Raw genomic sequence first — 18646 nt, 5'->3', positions numbered from 1 at the left:
TATACATATTCAGAAAAAACACCGAGCAATAATGTCTACTTTGAGTGCCTTGCATCTTGCATTCCAGTTTGCACTGATATAAAATTAATGCAAGATGTTACAACAGTAAGAAAAGAGTTCCAAGTTCCACAATTCATTTTATGACAAGATTACATCTTGTCCAGAAAAAAAATTAAAATATAAATAAAAAATAATTAGTTCAATGCCATTTACCTACAAAATAAACCATTATGTCTGCTAAGAGCAATAACTTTTTTCCCCTTAAAGTATTATGTCTTATATTTATTGGAAAAACAGTCTTTTTAATGTAAAATCATTTTTATTCAGGTGGCCTTTGCATTTTTATCTTTACATGAGAAATCATGCCTCCTTCCACACACTGATAAAAGAACCTCGTGACAAAGGTACATTTGAAGCACAAAGGTGAAGCACCTGCAGCAAATTCCCTTGTGTATTCTTTATTCTACACAATTTAGCACCAACAAGATTATGATGCAATACTGCCAGTGAAACACTTTAAGGCAAAAATAAAAATACTTCACACTCCCATCTCTGGAGAGCTGCTTTAGTGCTTGCTTGAAAACCCCACAGTTGCTAGTCTGGCACAGCACTCATAGCTTTTACGTTTAAACAGTCACAGAAACAACTAATTTTCCTAATGGATGCATTAGTTACTATCTATGACATTACTGTATTTTAAGATTTGTACATAAGAGTCACTTTCTATCAGATATAATTTATTCTTCCATACTGAGTATTTATGTAGTGATTTAGTATGACTCAAGTATGTGTAGGGAATTCTTTACTCACCTAAGGGTTTGGTTTTCAAATTTTCCTGCTACTTTTTGTTGGTAATTACTAGATTTCACTTGGCAAGATGAAACATATCCTCCATTATCCCGGCAGTTTCCTGCAGTGGTTTTCCCACATATATTCAAGTAATAGTAATACTCTTGTCTCTCATCTTTGGCCATATAAGGTGTGACATAACCTAAGAAACAAGGAAAGAAAAAAAAATTCAGTGTTCCAGCAAAGCAATGGCCTGGAACATGTGCTAGAAGCAGATCAGTGGTATTTGCATCAGTATTTCAGTCCCAAATGCCAACACACCAGACACTATCCCAAAGCTCCATTTTTGGCCATCAGCAACTGGCCTGAAACTACATTCATTCCTCTGTCTTCTTTAAGCAAAAAGAAGGAATTTACCTGGAGGCTGAGTAAGTGGCGTCAAGTCAATGGAGATATCATGCTGCTCATTGGTGAGACTACAGTTTCTACTCTCCAGGTAATCCCGGTGACAGGCATACTCTGTAACCCATTCAATTTCATACCGGCAGTTGATTTTGGCAGTGAGTTTGGGGCTTGTGCTCTGATGCAGAAGTGAACATGATTAAAGTTGTAAGTGAGATTCAATACAGAGAGTTCAAGCACTAACATATGTCATAAGACCTCAAGGGACTACACACTTAAAGCAACACCTCCACAATTAGGGGATACTCCAGTCTCCGAAGTGAGAGACTTGGGATAGGATGTATTTGAGGACTTGACAGAAAATCTGAAGACAGTCTAAGAAAGATTAATTCAGTTAAGAGCTGACTTAATAAGACCAACATCACTTGAACTTACACCTATACAAGTATTTTCCGACTAGTGTTTCTAAAAGTGCTTTGAAGAGGAAGTCATGTACCACCACCCTGGAGACTGGCAAACACGTTCCAACTAACAGACCACAGAAAGACTACAACTGCCTAAACAGATTACACCAGAGCCAGACTCAAAACCAGGATGCAATCATTTTAACTGCAGGTCATATAGTCAGCGAGCAGATAGGAGGGGGAGGAGTATAATAAAGGTCCATTCTACACCCCCCTACACATTTTGGGGAAGTGGGGCAGAACACATCCCACTGTCCTCCTTCATTTCTGTAAAACAACTTCTTGTACAGGAGTATTCTGAACCACTCCTGAAAACAGTATGATCAAAAGAAACTAAAAAAAAATATAAGTCATCCAACCAATGATATGTAATAAGAAAGAAACTATCACACAAACTCTGTAATTGTTCACAGGCTTTAGAAGGGGAGTTTTTGAGAACTGCTTTCATTCCATAGATTTCATAGACATTAGGGGCTGGAAGGGACCTCATGAGATCATCAGGTCCAGCCCCCCTGCCACAGGCGGGAAGTCAGCTGGGATCAGGTGACCCCAGCAAGAAATTAATCCAGCTATTTTTTGAAGGAGTCCAGAGTAGATGCTTGCGCCATCTCTGGGGGGAGTTTGTTCCAGACCCTGAACACAAGCACCGTAAACAACTTTTTTCTTGTATCCAGTCTAAAATAGCCTTCCTGGAATTTATGGCCACTAGACCTTGTTATCCCTTGGGGAGCCCTGGTGAATAGATGTTCTCCCAGGTCCTGATGAACCCCTCTTACAAAGAGGAAGGCTGCCACCAAGTCCCCCCTGAGCCTTCTCTTCTCCAGACTGAAAAGTCCCAAGTCCCTCAGCCTCTTCTTGTATGGCCTTCCCTCCAGGCCTTGGGTCATACGAGTGGCTCTCCTCTGAACTCTCTCAAGCTTCTCCACATCCTTCCTAAAGTGGGGGGCCCAAAACTGGACGCAGTACTCCATCTGCGGTCTCACCAGAGCCGAGTAAAGTGGGAGGATGACTTTCCTGGTTTTGCTCGAGATGCATCAGTGGATGCACGCCACAGTTTGGTTAGCTTTGCCCGCTACCCTGGGTCTACTTTCTGTAAGTCTACTTTCTGTATGTTTGCTTCCCCATAAGCAATGGTCAAATGCATGCCCCAGACCTGGCTAAGAGTGGAAGGGCAAGAGCAGAATAGATAAGTCTACTTGTATCATCACAGTAGAACGAAACATATCAGAAGTGACAGTGGGGAGGGAAAAGGGGTATCCCCAGTCTAAGAGAAAAGGCACACTGAAGTGCAGATAGTTACCTAGGGTCAGGGAAAGGGACAAACAGGCTATAACATGGCCCATCAAAAACAGTTTACTTTTCGCCAGCCTCCACCTAAACAGGCCAGGGCACTCAGAGGAAGTGAAGCAGCATAAGCAATGTTCACTTCAGTCTGGTTAAGAAAGGCCTTGTTGCCAAGATCACATGGCATTGTATGAGCTAGAGAACACACAGATGTTGGTAGATATATTAAAGTCTTTAATTCTCACATGACAATTATTTTAAGCAGAACATTTAATATATGTGGATGAGTTCCCGTTAGAAAGGCAGCATATGACACTTGTTTACTAGATAAGGACATGGGTAAAAAAAGATACAAGACAAAAGGTCAGACTGATATGGAAACAAATAAAACAGGGAGCATGTCACACAAATGAAGTTGGACAAAAGCACTTGTTAGCAAGCAGACCTCATTGCCTAGGGATAACATTCCATTGTATAAAAGAGTGGGGTATCTGTTTATTCAACTTCTGGGCTATTCCCAATAGAGGCATAAGCTGAAATGCAAAAATGGGAATCCTGGTCTCCCTTAACTAAGACAATGAGAAAAAACTTTTTTTTTTTTTGGCGCATTGACCAAGGTTCACGAGTACCTTAAAAAGACAGTTTCAGGACCCTGACAGAAGACAAGTATTGGCTCCCCTCCTCAACCCCACAGCTAACAAAATGATGCCAATGCAAACAAGTTACAAAACAACAGTCATTACCTCTCCCCCTCTTTTGGATGGGCACACAAAAGTAATAGTCACTGCTGGGTTATGGCCCAAACAGAAGTCTGGGATCTCTTCTTCACTGTATACTTTCTCATAACTCAGCACAAGCCTGAAAAGACAAAAGAAAAAAAGAGGGGGAGTCAGAGTAAGTTATTCCAACTATAAATGGATGAAGTATACTAAAGGCACGTCACAGGGTGAGGGGGCAGACAGCACACAAGTTCTTGCACCTTTAGTACAGACTTGTAGTGTCACAGCTAGTTTCTTCCATAAACTTCAGCCCAGTGTTCAGCAGGAATTTTTCCCTCTATGGCTGAAAGCCAGATCTGGGCATGAGAACATTCAGAGAAAGTAGGTTAGTCAGGTCCCCTATGCTCTAGATCAGCGTTTCTCAGCCTGTGGGTCGCAACCCAAAGGTGGGTTGGGTCACAAGGATACATGAAAGGGGCAAGAACTTTAAAAATGGATTCTCCTTTAAAGGAGAAAAGTGTATGAAAATGTGGCTTTTCCCTTACAGGCTGGCAGAGTTCCACACTGGAGGGCTGGAGGCAGAGGGCAACAGGTTGGGAGTGAAGGGTCGGGACTCAACACTGATGTTTACAAATGGGTCCTGGTACAAAAGAGGTTGAGAACCACTACTCTGAATGACACCCTCTCCCATCAGGGGTACAAGTCAATGAAAGGGACAAGTCAGACCAAGAGAAGAAAGACTTGGACTGGCTGAGCAGAAGAAGTAGGAAGGTGGAGGGCATTAATGATATATCTGATGTTGAAGGGCAAGGGGGAAGGGAGGGAAAAATGATACAAGAGGTTGACACCAGAATCGGGGATAAGAAGGGAAAAAGGTGAACAGATGTATGTTCTGGTCAGATTCCTCTCCTCCCTAACTTGAAACAGAGGCAAAGCTTTCAAAGTCTCACCATTCATTCTTCTGCTGCCAGCAAATCCCTCTAAAGCTTACTGACTGTGGCAACCTAATCCCCATCTGAAAAGCTGGGACAGCTTGAGTTGGACCCCTTTGTGCATATAACAGTTAATTACACCATTACATTCTGCTCTCCACCCTAACAAACTCTGACACCATTTTATGCACAGCAGACACTGTGCTCTGTTAGTGAACAGATGTTCATTATTGTCATCTCCTCAGTGCTTGAAGAGGGGGCCAGGCCTTTCCTAATCATGCACTATTCAAACTCCAATATGGAGTACGAACTGTCAACTTCCTCACAGGCTTCTCTGTCTCCTATTGCAGCATGCAAGAGCTTCAAACATTTGTCATTCTCCCCTCCCCCCCCACCCATGCACCCACAGACTAGTATAAAAATCTAGGATAACAGAACCTCAAGGCAGATATTCAGGTCAGAAAGCAACTGCGATTTTTAGCTAGATTCCAGAGACCTTGTTCCTATCCCAGTCTGGTGCACACATGGTCCATGGTATCAAGAAAGGGAATACTGCGAAGTCCTACAGGCAGCAGTGGTAAGAATAAGCCCAAGAAATCCAGTATTTGAAAGCAGAATGTTATGTTATCCCTCCCCCACACCTCTGGCACTGCTATACACCCCATACACCTCTCTGCCCAACCCCCAATAAAACCCCATGCCTTCCCCAATTGAAACATTAGAATCTGTTTGGTTGGTCTGAGATCTGTTCAGGTCTCTCCTGACCCTAGCTACTATGAAACTATGAGATTACCTCCTGAGGTCCCTTCCAACCCTAATTTTCTATGATAAAATATTGCCTCATGCTGCAGAGAAAACCCAGGGAGATGAAAAAAAAAATAAGTAGGCTTAAAAACCTGGTCCACAAAGAAGCCATAGCCTTGCTATTCTCTTTTTTAATTTAAATATACAGTATATTCAGTTAATGGAAGCCCTATGCCACCCAAGTAATAAATTAAATTACTCTGGATTTGTGGACAAAGAGAAGCCCTTATGAATTCAGACATACAATTTTCAGGCATTTACAAGTACCTGTCTTTGCCAAGCAGTTTCAGTTGTTCTTTGGGGCGGCCAACATCAAATGCATGGCCTTTCTTCAACAAACAAGCAGCACTACCTTCAGGGCATCTTCTGGTCTCATCATCTGAGCTTTCTGTTTAAAGAGATATGAACACTCATATACAGTGTTTGTTGTAGTACTGCGAGGTATGAATTGCAGCAGGAGTGGGTAAAGGTTTAGTTCCATTATGAAGCTGTTCCATTACAAAGTTGGCTTTACGCTTCTGAAATTACCCCTCCCCTTAAAAAAAAATCTCCAAACTGTAGTTTTCCAAAGATTTCTTTTGGCAAACCAAAGCTAAAATAAAGACTGCTGAAACCAGAGGACAAAAAGAAAAAACATGCACTTCCTCTATTTCTGCCTGAACCTGTCATGACATAACTGAAATGGTTACAACTAGCCATTTGAAATGTACTATTATAATAGTATCACTGACAGAAAAAACAACCCAAGTTAGAGGATCAAGGTTACATCAAGCAAGTGGAGTTTAACACTCCCGTCAAAGCCACCCTGATAAAATGATTTAGCTATAACTATAATGGATTCCAACTGCATGCTTATTAAGGGTTAATAGTTTTGCATACTGGAGGAGTAACTCTCAAAAAGACTTGAGGCAAATATCATACATGTCCTATTATATGAACTTCTCCCAAGGGAGGCATCATTCTGTATTTTGGGAGGGTTTAAGGTTCTCCCCAATAAGGGGGAAATAATTAGGTAATTTGCCTTCCAGAGCAAAGGACAGAACAGTGTAATAATATTTTATGAGCCATTTAGTTTTAGATGTGCAGCTCAGACTACAATATCCAATGTCAAGTTTCAGACCAACAAAATTTGAAATAGCAATGTCTAAACAATTTTGTTAATCAGAAGAACACATTTCCAGAAGTGCCCAGGAAATACAGATAACTAAAATTGGAGCCGACTAGAAGAACACCCTTGTCCACATGCATGCACCCGATAAGATTTCAAGCTTATTTCTCCATAACAATCCCTTATACTGTCTTCATTTCCCCCACACCTAGCAAATGAGGATTACAAACCACCTAAACACTTAAGCATATTTAACTTTAGGCCCATACCTTCAGTGTGCACTCTAAATGCTACTTTAAAGTAGTCTCACTGTAGCATTCAGCTGGATTAATGATCTTTAAAATTAAGATATCCATCTATTAGCCTATGATTTGTGGTCTCAGTCCCATTCCAATTTGGCAGATGGCAGTAGCGAGACCACCACCACAACTCTGTTGGCAGTCTCAGAAAAGATGCTGCATGCAGGGCTGTTGTTTTAAAACATCCTCACCCAAGCACAGAAAGGAGACCATTTAAGTTTTCTATTACCTGAAGGCTGCCCTTTCTGCAAAGTTTCAATCAAACATTCTAGAAAACAGCAGTTAAGCTAACGAAAAGTGGACAGGCTTGCCCAGAGGCTGTATGGGCTGTTATGATTGACACACTTATGATGCTATATAGAAAGAAGTTCAGACCTATGTCTCTGCAGACATTAATATACAAAGAATCATCATCCGAGTCATCCACCAAGTAGCTCCCTGAAATCTTGATCAGTGGATTCAAGTCATGTTTCTTCCAAGGGCCATCAAAAACATAGCAAGGTACCTAAGAAAGTTAAACAAGTAAGTTAAAATTCCAGATTCAGACCATACAAACAACCACTGAGAAACACTGGGGTTTTTTTGTTTTGTTTTGGTTTTTTTTTAATGAAAAGACAAGCAGCAGGAAGTTTCCCCAGAAATGAAAGTTTTAAGCACTAGGCTCCCAACAAAAATGTAAATCCAAACGATACCAACTAGTGCATAGTTTTGTTGTGCAGAGAAGCTAAGTCACAAGGATAGAGAATGCAAAGCATGCTCAAAATTGCTCAAAAGACACTGTCAGTTGAGAATTAAGTATTTTTTCTACCAGACTCTGAATTTTAAACTTCTAAACAAAGGTTGGCATACCCTTGAAATAAGCTTCTCTTTAAAGTTGCCCTAAGTAACAAAGCTACACTCAGTATTAAGACTCACCATACATAAGAACATTTTAAAACACCCACTCCACACATACTGAAAATAGAAGCAGAAGTAGTGACTTGACCAGCTGATTGTTAAACCACTTACTCCCCATCATGCAATTCTAACTTTTTTTTTTTTTGGGGGGGGGGGGGGGGGGGGAGTTATTTGTGCATACATTAAGTATTCATTACCTCTTTTTTAGCTTTAAATAAGTCCTTCTTGCAAGCAACAAAGGTCCTCCATTCAAAGTAGTGCACACACTCAGTTGCAGTCACAAATTCAGGGGTTCCCTGTTTTAGAAGGGTACAGAATCAGAAGTTGGTTTTCAGTTTCACTACATTAAAAAAGTGTAAAATAAAAAAAGAATAAAAACCAATTTTGCTGGTACCAATTTCTTTGAAACGCAGCCTTTCCCGTAAGCATGGCAGCAGAAATGACATGGGTGGATATTAAAAACACGTAAATGAATTTGTGCTGTTCGGTGTTTTTAGTGTTCTGTCTAACTAAATGACTGACCTGTTAAGACAGCACAGGCAGAGGCATTCTGCCAAGGAGCAGCAAGTCCCAATTGCTAGGCTGTACTTGAGTCCTTAAAATTAACACCTCCCAATCTGAACAGGCATAGTCTATACTGCGTATTTTAGCAGCAGAGACCAGATCACTTTATTTTCACAGGGACTGAGCACCCACAACTCCCATTAAAAGTAAGAAGGAGTTAGAAATGTTTAAACATTTCTAAAAAGCAGGTCTCTGGTCCCCATGATTCTTTAAGGTCCAATGGAGAAAGCATAGGAAGACAGTATGTTGCTTTTCTATATCTCCCTACCGTAGTATCAATGAACAGTATATTTGTCTGTCATTTGTCAACCAAGCCAGGTAGCAGTTAAGGTAGGAAGAACTAAATCTCTTCTCCTACTACATGCAGGAGCATAGGAAGAGCTAATTTCTGTGCGTGTAAAGAAAGTGAATCTGAACCAAGCCTAACCCTGCCTTTGCTATTAGTTTTTGCAGTTCCACAGCAACAGCTTATTTTTAAAGGCAATTACAGATAATACGTGTATGAAATAGACACGGCTAAACAGTCTCGGAAACCAACTCTTTCTTTACCTACAAAAGGTCCCAGGCAGCAGTCAGTACTACTTCCCATTGCTTCCCTGCTATTTCTCAGTTGGAAAGGATCCCTGTGCCTTGTCTATATTAGTTCTCCATATCCTACTTCTGAAACAAGATGTGCCAGCCAGCCAACAGGAGAACACCTTAACTATGGGAGTGACTGGTCAAGTGAACCTTTCAGGAGCTTTAACAAAATTATGCCATTTACACCAACTGCTATAGTTAGAGCTGGTCAACAATCTGATGAGCTATTGCACTGGGAAAGGGGCATGTTGTCAAAGCTGCAAGCCTTTTTGCAACATCCCAGGAAGATTTTTTTAAAGTCTCCTAAGTTCATCAGGATCAGGAAGCATGCATACAAACACCACATTTCTAACAAAACTGCACGTAAGGGCCATTTGCTGAAAAAGGTTCCAAGACTGGGAAGCTATATTGGGACAAGCTGAAACACAGTTCAACATCTCTCAGCATCCTCTTGCCAATGCCTGACAAGCAAGGAGTGAATCTTTTGTGCAAACCCGGATCATATCATAACACAAAGTGCGAACACAGTTAAGTCAGCCCACTTTCCAGAAAAGAGTGTGTAATAAACCTTATCAACACTAACTTCATACATCTAAAATGCAAATAAATCAGGAAGCAATGAAGTGCATGAACTGGTCATCCTGTATATAGAGCCCTGAGCTCCGATCACTTTGGACAGAAAGTCTGGGAGGTTCACTTTTAAGGAAATGTATTGTATTTATCTTGAATCCAAGGCACGGTATCCAAATCAACATCAGGGAAGAGGGGAGAAGCCTCATCCTAGATTCAAGCACTGGCCCAGGGCAAGCAGCTGCTGCTGCTGCCCTGACTTTGAGCCCAGGGCTGAAGCCAGAGCTGCCTTCTCTGGGCCAAGGGATCTTAAGGGGGTACGGAGACCCATGGTGTGGCACACCTGGGAAACCACGCAGCCTGTTCCCTCCCCCTTCACCTCCATTTCCTTCAGCTCTGGCCCTAGCCCTGACCTCAAGCTACCACAGCTATTTCTGCCTGATTGGGCTGAGGCTGCCACTGTGCTCCAGAGCCACCCAGAAGGTAAGTGGCAGTGGGAGTAGGCAGAGGCAGCAGGGGAGAAAAAACAGCTGACTATATAGCCACCTGCCCTCCACCCCCAGCAGTGGGGGGAAAACAAATTTAAAGACAACACCCCAATAATTAGCTTCTATACAAGGAAAATTATAAACAAAGCCATGATTTTCCATGTATGGAATCTAAGTTATTGGGGGGGCTGTCTTAAATTCAAAGTCATCTTGGATTTGGGTAAATAAGGTATTAAGTATCAGAACTGACCCCTCCAAACTGAAATTTTAGCTATCTACTAAATACCTGTATTACAAGTTGATGCCCCAAATTAGAATTAGTCAAAGACTTACTTTTGTTTCTGATCACTGTGATACTTAATTCATTGACTTATAACCATTCGGAGGGAAAAAATGCTAAAAAAAAATCTGAACATTTTAAGTTATATTTTGATTAAGCATAAAAACAGATGCTACCATATATTTTTTTGTGCTTATAACGTTCCCCATGAATTTAACACTTTTGGGGAAGGTCCCAAGAAGGAAGAGTTTACCTTAGAGGACCAGTAAATACTAGAAGTCTGACTTTGTGTGCCACAGCAATTAATGTTGCCACTGCTCCCTCCAAAAATTATCTGGACCCATGCAAAGAAAAAGGCTGCCAATAATGTACTCTAATTTTCCCCAGCTGGGAAGAAAGGTGTAAGTTGCATGCAAGAAAATGTACATTGCAGTCTTCATCATTGTTGTGTTCTCTAGACATTAAGTCTACAGCTTACTTAGACCAACATTTATACAACAGCTTTCATTATGAAGGTGCTCTTACAGCCGATTTTTTACGAGTGTTTCCTCTTTTTAGTACACAATTTGTTAAAGTTTTACTGCTTCTAGAAGGATTGCAGCATTAAGGGCTAGAAGAGGGCTTCTCACTGAAACCAATAAAATACTCAAGTCATCCATGACCCAAAACTCTCCTGGTCCAAACTCAGAGGGTAGAATGAATTCTAAGTGGGAACCTCACAAGAACTACTTCAGTCATAGGTGTCACAAAATAAAAAAGTAGATGATCTTTTCATAGCTCTCTGAACAGCTAGTCAGTTAACAAAGCCTGTCCTCTGTCCAGCTATTCGATAGATATAAATGAATAGGCAGGAAATGGGAACAAGCAACTTTAGACTAACCAGAGTCTTCCCACAAAGGAAGTTAATGTTGCTTTGTATCATGTGTTCAGTGCCTTCTTGTGAGCAGGTCCTTGTAGTGTTGAACTCTAAAAGTGTTTTAGAGCTTTTTCTCAGAGATGAGTCACCTAAATAAGAGAAAGGAAAAGTACTGGATTACCATAGCCTTTAGGGTTAAGAAGTCTGTATATTAAGAACGCACATTATTAAATTTAAAGTCACACAAAAGGAAATGCAATCTGTTTTAAACACTGCTACTAAATGAAAAGATTAACCCATTTTCAAGGCATTTAAGAGGTTTTGAGAGCCTGAACATCATTTTTAAAAGGAAAATAAGAGCCTCTGAAAATTTTACACCCCCATATTTTTATTACAGGTCAGTCTCTTGTTTTTCATTTAGAAAAATCTGAGTCATGCTGGTTAATGCATTACTGCCGCAGGAGTCATAAAGATGACAAGATCTGTCCAGTTACCTTTCAAAGTTCCAAAAAGAACTACTACTTTTGCTCACCAGCTATATGCACAGGTAGTCACAGTGCTAAATCTTCTCATTTCTTACCTACCCTCACATTTCTGCCCCTCCACTGCTTTACCTGCCTTTTAAATAATAAAAAAGGATACTCAGTCCCAAGCCTAACACAGTGAAGGATCCTGCTTAACTGAGATATCTAGGTTCTACTGCAAGAAAATTAATATTAGCACCAGTGTTTGTAACCCAAGCGCCTGGGGACATGCTGGGACAGGATGCATCAAGTCTATGGGAGTACACTTCTTAGAAGGCCACCATTTTCCCTTTGGAGATTATCCCAGAGTTTAGCATCTCCTACTACCAAGAACACAAACCTGATATTAAGCTTAAGCTCAGCCCCTTTAATTTTACCTAAGGGCTCTGTGTTACATTTGGAACTACAATGAATAATAATTTCACCCCTTCCTGATGCTTTTAGGCGTCCCCTCTAAGACTTATGTCCCTCAAGCAATCACTTGAGAGCTTACTTTTCCTCTAATCAACCTGTCCCCATGACAGTATTCATCACCCTTCACTAACCATCCTCAGCCATTTCCTCAGTAATGCAGCACTCCAGGTACACTGCCTCATAGCCCTATTGACAGAGATCTCCCCTCCCCTCCCTCCAGAATAATTCAGGTGCTGCGTGTACAGCTCAGCCTTTTTCAGCTGCTAGTTCTTACAACAGAAGACCTCTAAAATGTTACTCTACCCCTGGCTGCAAGTCTGGTTAGTTCCACTATATAACTCCTGCCCCTTCTTTCCAGAGAACTGGATCAAAGGAAAGTAGGGCTGGAAGGAACTTTATGAAGTCACCTAGTCCAGCCCCGTCCTCGAGATAGGTGCATCCCTGACTAAACCATCCCAACCCAGTGTCTATTCAACCTTCTCTGGGAAACTTCCAGGGATGGAAAGTCTACAGTTTTTCTAGGTAGCTTGTTCCTGTGCTTGTCTACCCTCATAGTCAAAAGAGTTCCTCTCTCAAGCTGAACCTCATTGGAGATTCCAAACAATAAATCAGCTGCATTTTCCCCCCAGTCATACCCCACTTGTCTGCAAGATTCAGCATTCAGTTAATTCCCCACTTCCAATTCATAAGCAGAGAAATGAAGACCAGACCCAACTGTTCCACATACTACTTCCATGCAACACCTCATACCAGCAGCCCAGAACAGCTCATCCTTAGCCTGTGCCAGTTTTCACATCTACTAGATCATGCTTTTTCAAGCCTGCTTTAATTAGTATTAGCTCAAGATATGTTATGAAACAAGTTTAGCAGCATAGTTCTCCCTACCTCCACCCCATTTTTCTTCAACTAAGATTACAACTAGAGGACTATCACTGAAGCAAGAGTGCCAACACCAGGGTTTCTTCTCCCTTTCTAGTTCCCTCTGCCTCGAGACCCTGAACAGATTAAGAAAAGTCGCTCTTTAAAGTATGTTCAGGACAGCAGTTCTGCACCAAGTCTAGTTGCAATCATTAGACTAAGAACCACGTAGCTGCAGCTGAACTTTGGACAAGGCCTAGCTTACATTTCAAAATAACCCAATCCATACATTCAGCAAGATGTGATAACATCCAGAGAAGAATATGTTTTGGGAGCAGAAGGAACATGGAGATTCAGAAGGCAGGGAAAACTAGCACCATTAAACCAGACACTGGAATGAAGTGGTGTTTACTCTCCAATTAAAATACCAGGGAAGGGCCTAACTCCAACCCACTCTGCCTTAGCAGTCTTGGCTTTTGTGTTCATTTTTAATTAAATCCAGGCTGAAGTTAAATTGGAACTGGTAGAACTTGCAACAGCTGCTCGTAAATGCTGATCATCTTAAGCTGTAAAACCAGCCTACTTAACAAGTCTAAGAAAGGAAACAGTGTGGCTACCCAGCCATAACAGTGGAAACAAGAGGTGAATCAGAATGGCAGCTGGCCAGCTAAATGCTACATTTCAGTTGATTTTGCAAGACAACTTTCCATTACTCCCCATTATAAAAAGCTTTGTAAAATTTTATGTTAATTCAATTCCAGGGAACTGTTTTAGAGCATTCACACCTTCATAGTTATTCAGAGTGTTCACATGCTGGGGTGATGATTAATACAGGAAAGTACTTGATCATCCTGGAGTACTTTGCCTTGAGGCAGTGATAGGATACGTGGCAGACACATGCTCTCAGTCTCACTTCAGCTTTCTCCTGTAGCAGCCCAAGGAAAACCTGAGCAGCCACCAAGGTGTGGCTGCAGCAGAATCCACAAACATGTTTCCTTACAGCCCATAAGACACTAGCACCCTTGCTGCTGGGAGGGAGAGAGAACAGAATTTGGTCTTCTAGCAGCCCCCACCTTTAGGATTGGCCCACACCACAGAAGCCTCTGGGGACTTTTAAAAATCCATAAAGCAAGGGAAAAACCTCTCTCCCTTCGTTTTCCTGATCAAAGGCACACCCCCCCCCCACCAGCATGGAAGCCCCACAACCTCATCACCTTGGAGGAGCAGCAACAGTACATTTGCCTCTCACAAGATTATTGGCCCTAACCAGCAGAGCTTCACCTTTTGGTTCAATCCAGCACTGCTCAGTCTCCAGCCTGCAAGCCAGATCCAGCCCATGGAGACATAGCATCTAGCCAGCATCAGCTCCCCACAGGTCCATTAATTTGGTGCCAATTAATACTGCCACCACTCTTCTACTGCCAAATTTCCAAGTCATGCAGGCCCCACTCCAGGCCAGCTGGATGCAGCCATCAGACTAACCTTGCACCGTTCTCGGGCCCTGGGGGGCTGAAAGGTTAGGCACCACTGGGTTAGTCCTTTGGCAGTAAGCTTAGAGGCTCTGGAAGGACAAGCTAGACATGGTTAGGCGGAGCTGAAGTTAACCGGCATACAGAAGAAAGGTGTGATAAAATGAAAGATAGATGGGGGAAGCAGAGTGGGAAGAAAAAAAAGTTAATTCATGGGATGTGGCAGAGTGTACAGTATATAGAAAAAAAAATGAGTGGAGGGAAGAAGGGAAATTAGATGAGGATGGACAAAAGAGGAAGCCATACAGGGTGAGATAACCCCCATACTATAAAAAGGTGGGAAAGGGCTCCCCTGAAATCCAAAAGGCAGTTAAGAGGAGGACACAAACAATAAAAAGGTAAAGCATCAAGTAGTCCAAAAATAAGAAGGGGGGGAAGGGAGGGGAGAAGGAAGAAAAAAAAAAAATCAATTAGTATTACCTCACTAACAAGCAGGGTAGATAGGTAAGCTATGGACTAGCTGAGTAGTGATCCTTTTCTCATATCTTTGACTTGCTAGGGGATTTGCAGCAGCAGTCTCTCTTTATGACATGCTTCCTCATGAGCAAGTGTTGTCCCCAAGCAGGGACTAGGCCCAAACCTTCTGTTTTCAGGAGGCATGCCTCCAAAACCAGCCACGCTCTTAGCCTGAGGGATAAGTGTGCCAGGCTGGGGGAAATGGTTCAGACTCTCATTATTTTCACTTATATGGCAAGCTGAATGAACCTTAAAGCCCACTCCATGATCTAGCTCAGGAAGTGCTCAGAAGATTAAACTGAGGTTCTTAAAGAAGTTCACTAAAAATGGCAGTCGAAAGAAGTTCACTAAAAATGGTAGTCGAAAGAAGTTCACTAAAAATGGCAGTCAGGTGTCAACATGTCATTTAAAAAAAATTTAAAGCCGAATAAAAGCATGGTGCTCCCCACAGGCTTCTGCTCACAAAGAAGCAGGCACAACTACCCCTCTATCAGCATCTCCTCTAAGTGCCTAGTATGCTCCTTCCCACTTTTCACTTCTCTTCCCTTCATCATCTCAACATGCCATCCTTCTTCCTATGCCACATGCCTGAACAAACCCTATGTACATCAAGGCTCCCTCCCACCCAGTCAAGTGACAAAGATTTCACCTCAGGTTCAGAAATACATTCCCTGCCAAAAGCAGCACCCACTCATGTCAGCAGGCTGCAAAGTTCACATCTGAGGGCCTCCAATTAAGTGCATGTCCAGGAGGGCTGTTTGCATTACTTATCTGCTTTATAGCTCTATCACATGGTACTAAGGGCACTGTCAGGTGTTGTACAGCTCTTTCACACAATGCAAGTGAAAGCCAAGATTCAATAGAAAGTTTTCCCTTTTTTTGCTCTATGGAAAAGAGGGACCCCTGGCACAGCTTTACAAGCACTCGTGGTGCTCTGGCGTGGTGCAAGAGGACTGGAAAAGGGCCAATGTGGTCCCCATTTTCAAAAAGGGGAGGAAGGACAACCCAGAAAATTACAGGCCCGTTACTCTTACCTCAGGCCTACGGAAGCTTTTTGAGAAAAATATCCAGGAGCACATCTGCAACGGACCAGCAAGGGAGATCATGCTTAGGGGCAACCAACACGGGTTCATTAGAGGCAGCTCCTGTCAGACCAACCTGGTGGCCTTCTACAACCAGGTCACAAAATCCTTGGATGCAGGTGTCGCGGTGGACATAGTTTTTCTGGACTTTAGGAAGGCCTTTGGCACCATCTCTCACCCCATTCTCATTAAGAAATTAGGCAACTGTGGCATTGATGCCCACACAGTCAGATGGGTTGCAAATTGGCTGGAGGGCTGCACCCAGAGTGCTGGTGGACAGGTCCTTTTCGACCTGGAGGGATGTCGGCAGGGGGGTCCCCCAGGACTCAGTCCTCATGCCCGCACTGTTCAACATCTTCATCAGTGACTTGGATGAGGAGTGAAAAGCACCTTGTTCAAATTCACGGATGACACTAAGATGTGGGGAGAAGTGGACACGCTGGAGGAGAGAGACAGGTTACAGGGGTGGGCAGATCAGAACAGGATGGGTTTCAATATGGACAAGCGCAAGGTACTGCACCTGGGGAGGAAGAACCAGCAGCATACCTACAGGCTGGGTAACTCCCCTCTCATCAGCACGGAGGCAGAAAAGGATCTTGGAGTCATTATTGATTCCAAAATGAACATGGGCCACCAATGTGGGGATGTGGTCAGGAAGGCTAACTGCACCTTGTCATGCATCCACAGATGCATCATGAGCAGGTCCAAGGAGGTGATCCTCCCCCTCTATGCGACATTAGTCAGGCCACAGTTGGAGTACTGCGTCCAGGTCTGGGCAGCGTACTTCAGAAGGGATGTGGCCAGCATCAAGAGGGTCCAGAGGAAGGCCACTCGCATGGTCAGGGGGCAGCAAGGCAGGCCCTATGAGCGGAGGCTATGGGACCTGAACCTGTTCAGCCTCCACAAGAGAAGGCTGAGAGGGGGATCTGGTGGTCATCTACAAACCGGCCAAAGGGTACCAGCAGGCTATGGGAGAATCCCTGTTCCCCCAAACCCTATCAGGAGTAACAAGGAATAATGGCCATAAGTTGATGGAGAGTAGATTCAGGCTAGACATCAGGAGGCACTACTTCACAGTCAGGGAGGCTAGAAGCTGGAACCAACTTCCAAGGGAAGTGGTGCTCGCTCCTACCCTGGGGGTCTTCAAAAAGAGAGTAGACAGACACCTTGCCGGGGTCATTTGACCCCAGCATTCTTTCCTGCCATGACAGGGGGTCAGACTTGATGACCTGCTCAGGTCCCTTCCGACCCTACCAACTATGAAACTATGAAAAGGGCCTAGAACAGATGATCCATCGCCTGCCTGAAGCCCAGAAACAGGAGTTCAGTACTAAAGCTACAACTGTGCTTTCAGCACCCCTGACCACCTACACTGGTGGTATTTAAAAAGAGGTAAAAGAGTTTAAGTGGTATATTCAAAGCAGTCCACATCTCAGACTGAAATAAAGATTTAGTTTTAGGTGATACAACCCATTGCCTTCCTCCTTTCATTCACTAAAATCCCATGGATTTTTCTAATGCTATTCCAACCAAGCCTGTCAGTGGCCTGTGTCTAAGCATTATAATAGTCATAAAACCTGAAGTAACATTTTCAAGTTCTTTAAAATTCAAGGACCTCCCATTAAACTTACATTTTTACAAACATCTAAATCACAGTCAGTTTGAGGCTAGATGATAGGGGGAGGGGGCAGGAAGAGAACTGGACTGATTTATTTGAATTAGAAGCTACAGATAGAACTAGTCCTAAACCTCTAGGAATAACTGGAAACAGAAACACTTGCTGTTAAGGAAATTGAGTATCAATTCGAAGCTTATTACCACCTTTCTAAGACTCTACAGAAAATTAAGGATGAACTACACATGATTTCCATTTCCATTTGTGGAATCAGAAAAAAATATGCGCCTTAAATTTTGATTATTTTAGTTATAAGATGACATAACCGCTTTGTGGAGAATTGCTGGCTCTGTACAGTAGAACAGATAAGGGCAAGTGTTTGTTCTTTGTAACTCCTCTGTAACTGCTTTGCTCACCGTGGCCTTGAAGGTAGCAAAAAAGTAAGTACAAAGTTGATTTCCAGGTGCAAGAAGGAGGTTTGTGAACTAACCTCGCCTCCCCCATTAGTTCCCATCCTGATTACAGCAAAGAAATAATGAAGTAATATTATAGCCGCTTTTCATGCTAATTTCACTATATGATCACGTGAGTTGTAAGCGACTGTTAAAAAGTATATAAGCCTCCTGATTTTGCTGGGGGGGGAGGGGGGGGGGGGGGGGGAGGAGGACACCCCTTCCAAGTGCTTGGGAAATCCACGTCACTTTGGAACTCCCCCTACAGCTGTAGTTTCTTTTGAATAAAAGCTTCTGCTGACCTGACCCAAAAGTATGCTGCGTGTGTTTCCACGACACATTTTGCAGAACTTATGAATCCTCCCCCATTCTTCAAGCCCCAACCTTAAATTTTAAGCATGGAAAGAAGAAGTAGTGCTCCAATAAAAATGTCTGACAAGTTGGAAGTCCACATTTTTGGCTCATAAGGTAATAAGTTAGCCTCTAGAAAGTCAATAACTGTTGGAACAAATATAACGTACTATTTTTTTCTTAAAAAAGAGCAAATTAGAAACGAAAACAAACAAGTGTTCATGCCATGTTAATGTACAGCGTACCACTAGTCAGGGAATTTAGGAGTGAAAAAAATCAACAATAATACCCAGCCGCATGCTGCATCCTATATTTTATTGCACACTCTTG

At 42.6% G+C, this 18646-nt stretch overlaps 1 protein-coding gene across 1 annotated transcript in view; it reads right to left on the bottom strand.

Annotated features, from left to right (window-relative positions):
* The window catches only part of IGF2R (insulin like growth factor 2 receptor), a 92493-nt gene that overhangs the window by 63198 nt on the left and 10649 nt on the right, over window positions 1-18646 (bottom strand). The window contains exons 3-9 of the mRNA XM_006264580.4: window positions 11060-11184; window positions 7896-7994; window positions 7177-7306; window positions 5662-5782; window positions 3683-3797; window positions 1207-1369; window positions 811-991 (exon numbers count right to left, since the gene is read on the bottom strand). Coding sequence (XP_006264642.3) covers window positions 811-991; window positions 1207-1369; window positions 3683-3797; window positions 5662-5782; window positions 7177-7306; window positions 7896-7994; window positions 11060-11184 — 934 coding nt within the window. The remainder of the gene's footprint in view (window positions 1-810; window positions 992-1206; window positions 1370-3682; window positions 3798-5661; window positions 5783-7176; window positions 7307-7895; window positions 7995-11059; window positions 11185-18646) is intronic.

The sequence above is a fragment of the Alligator mississippiensis genome, chromosome 1 (genome assembly GCF_030867095.1).
Source record: "Alligator mississippiensis isolate rAllMis1 chromosome 1, rAllMis1, whole genome shotgun sequence".
NCBI lineage: Eukaryota > Metazoa > Chordata > Crocodylia > Alligatoridae > Alligator > Alligator mississippiensis.
Note: the sequence above shows the minus strand (reverse complement) of the source record. Positions and strands in the feature narration are given on the sequence as shown.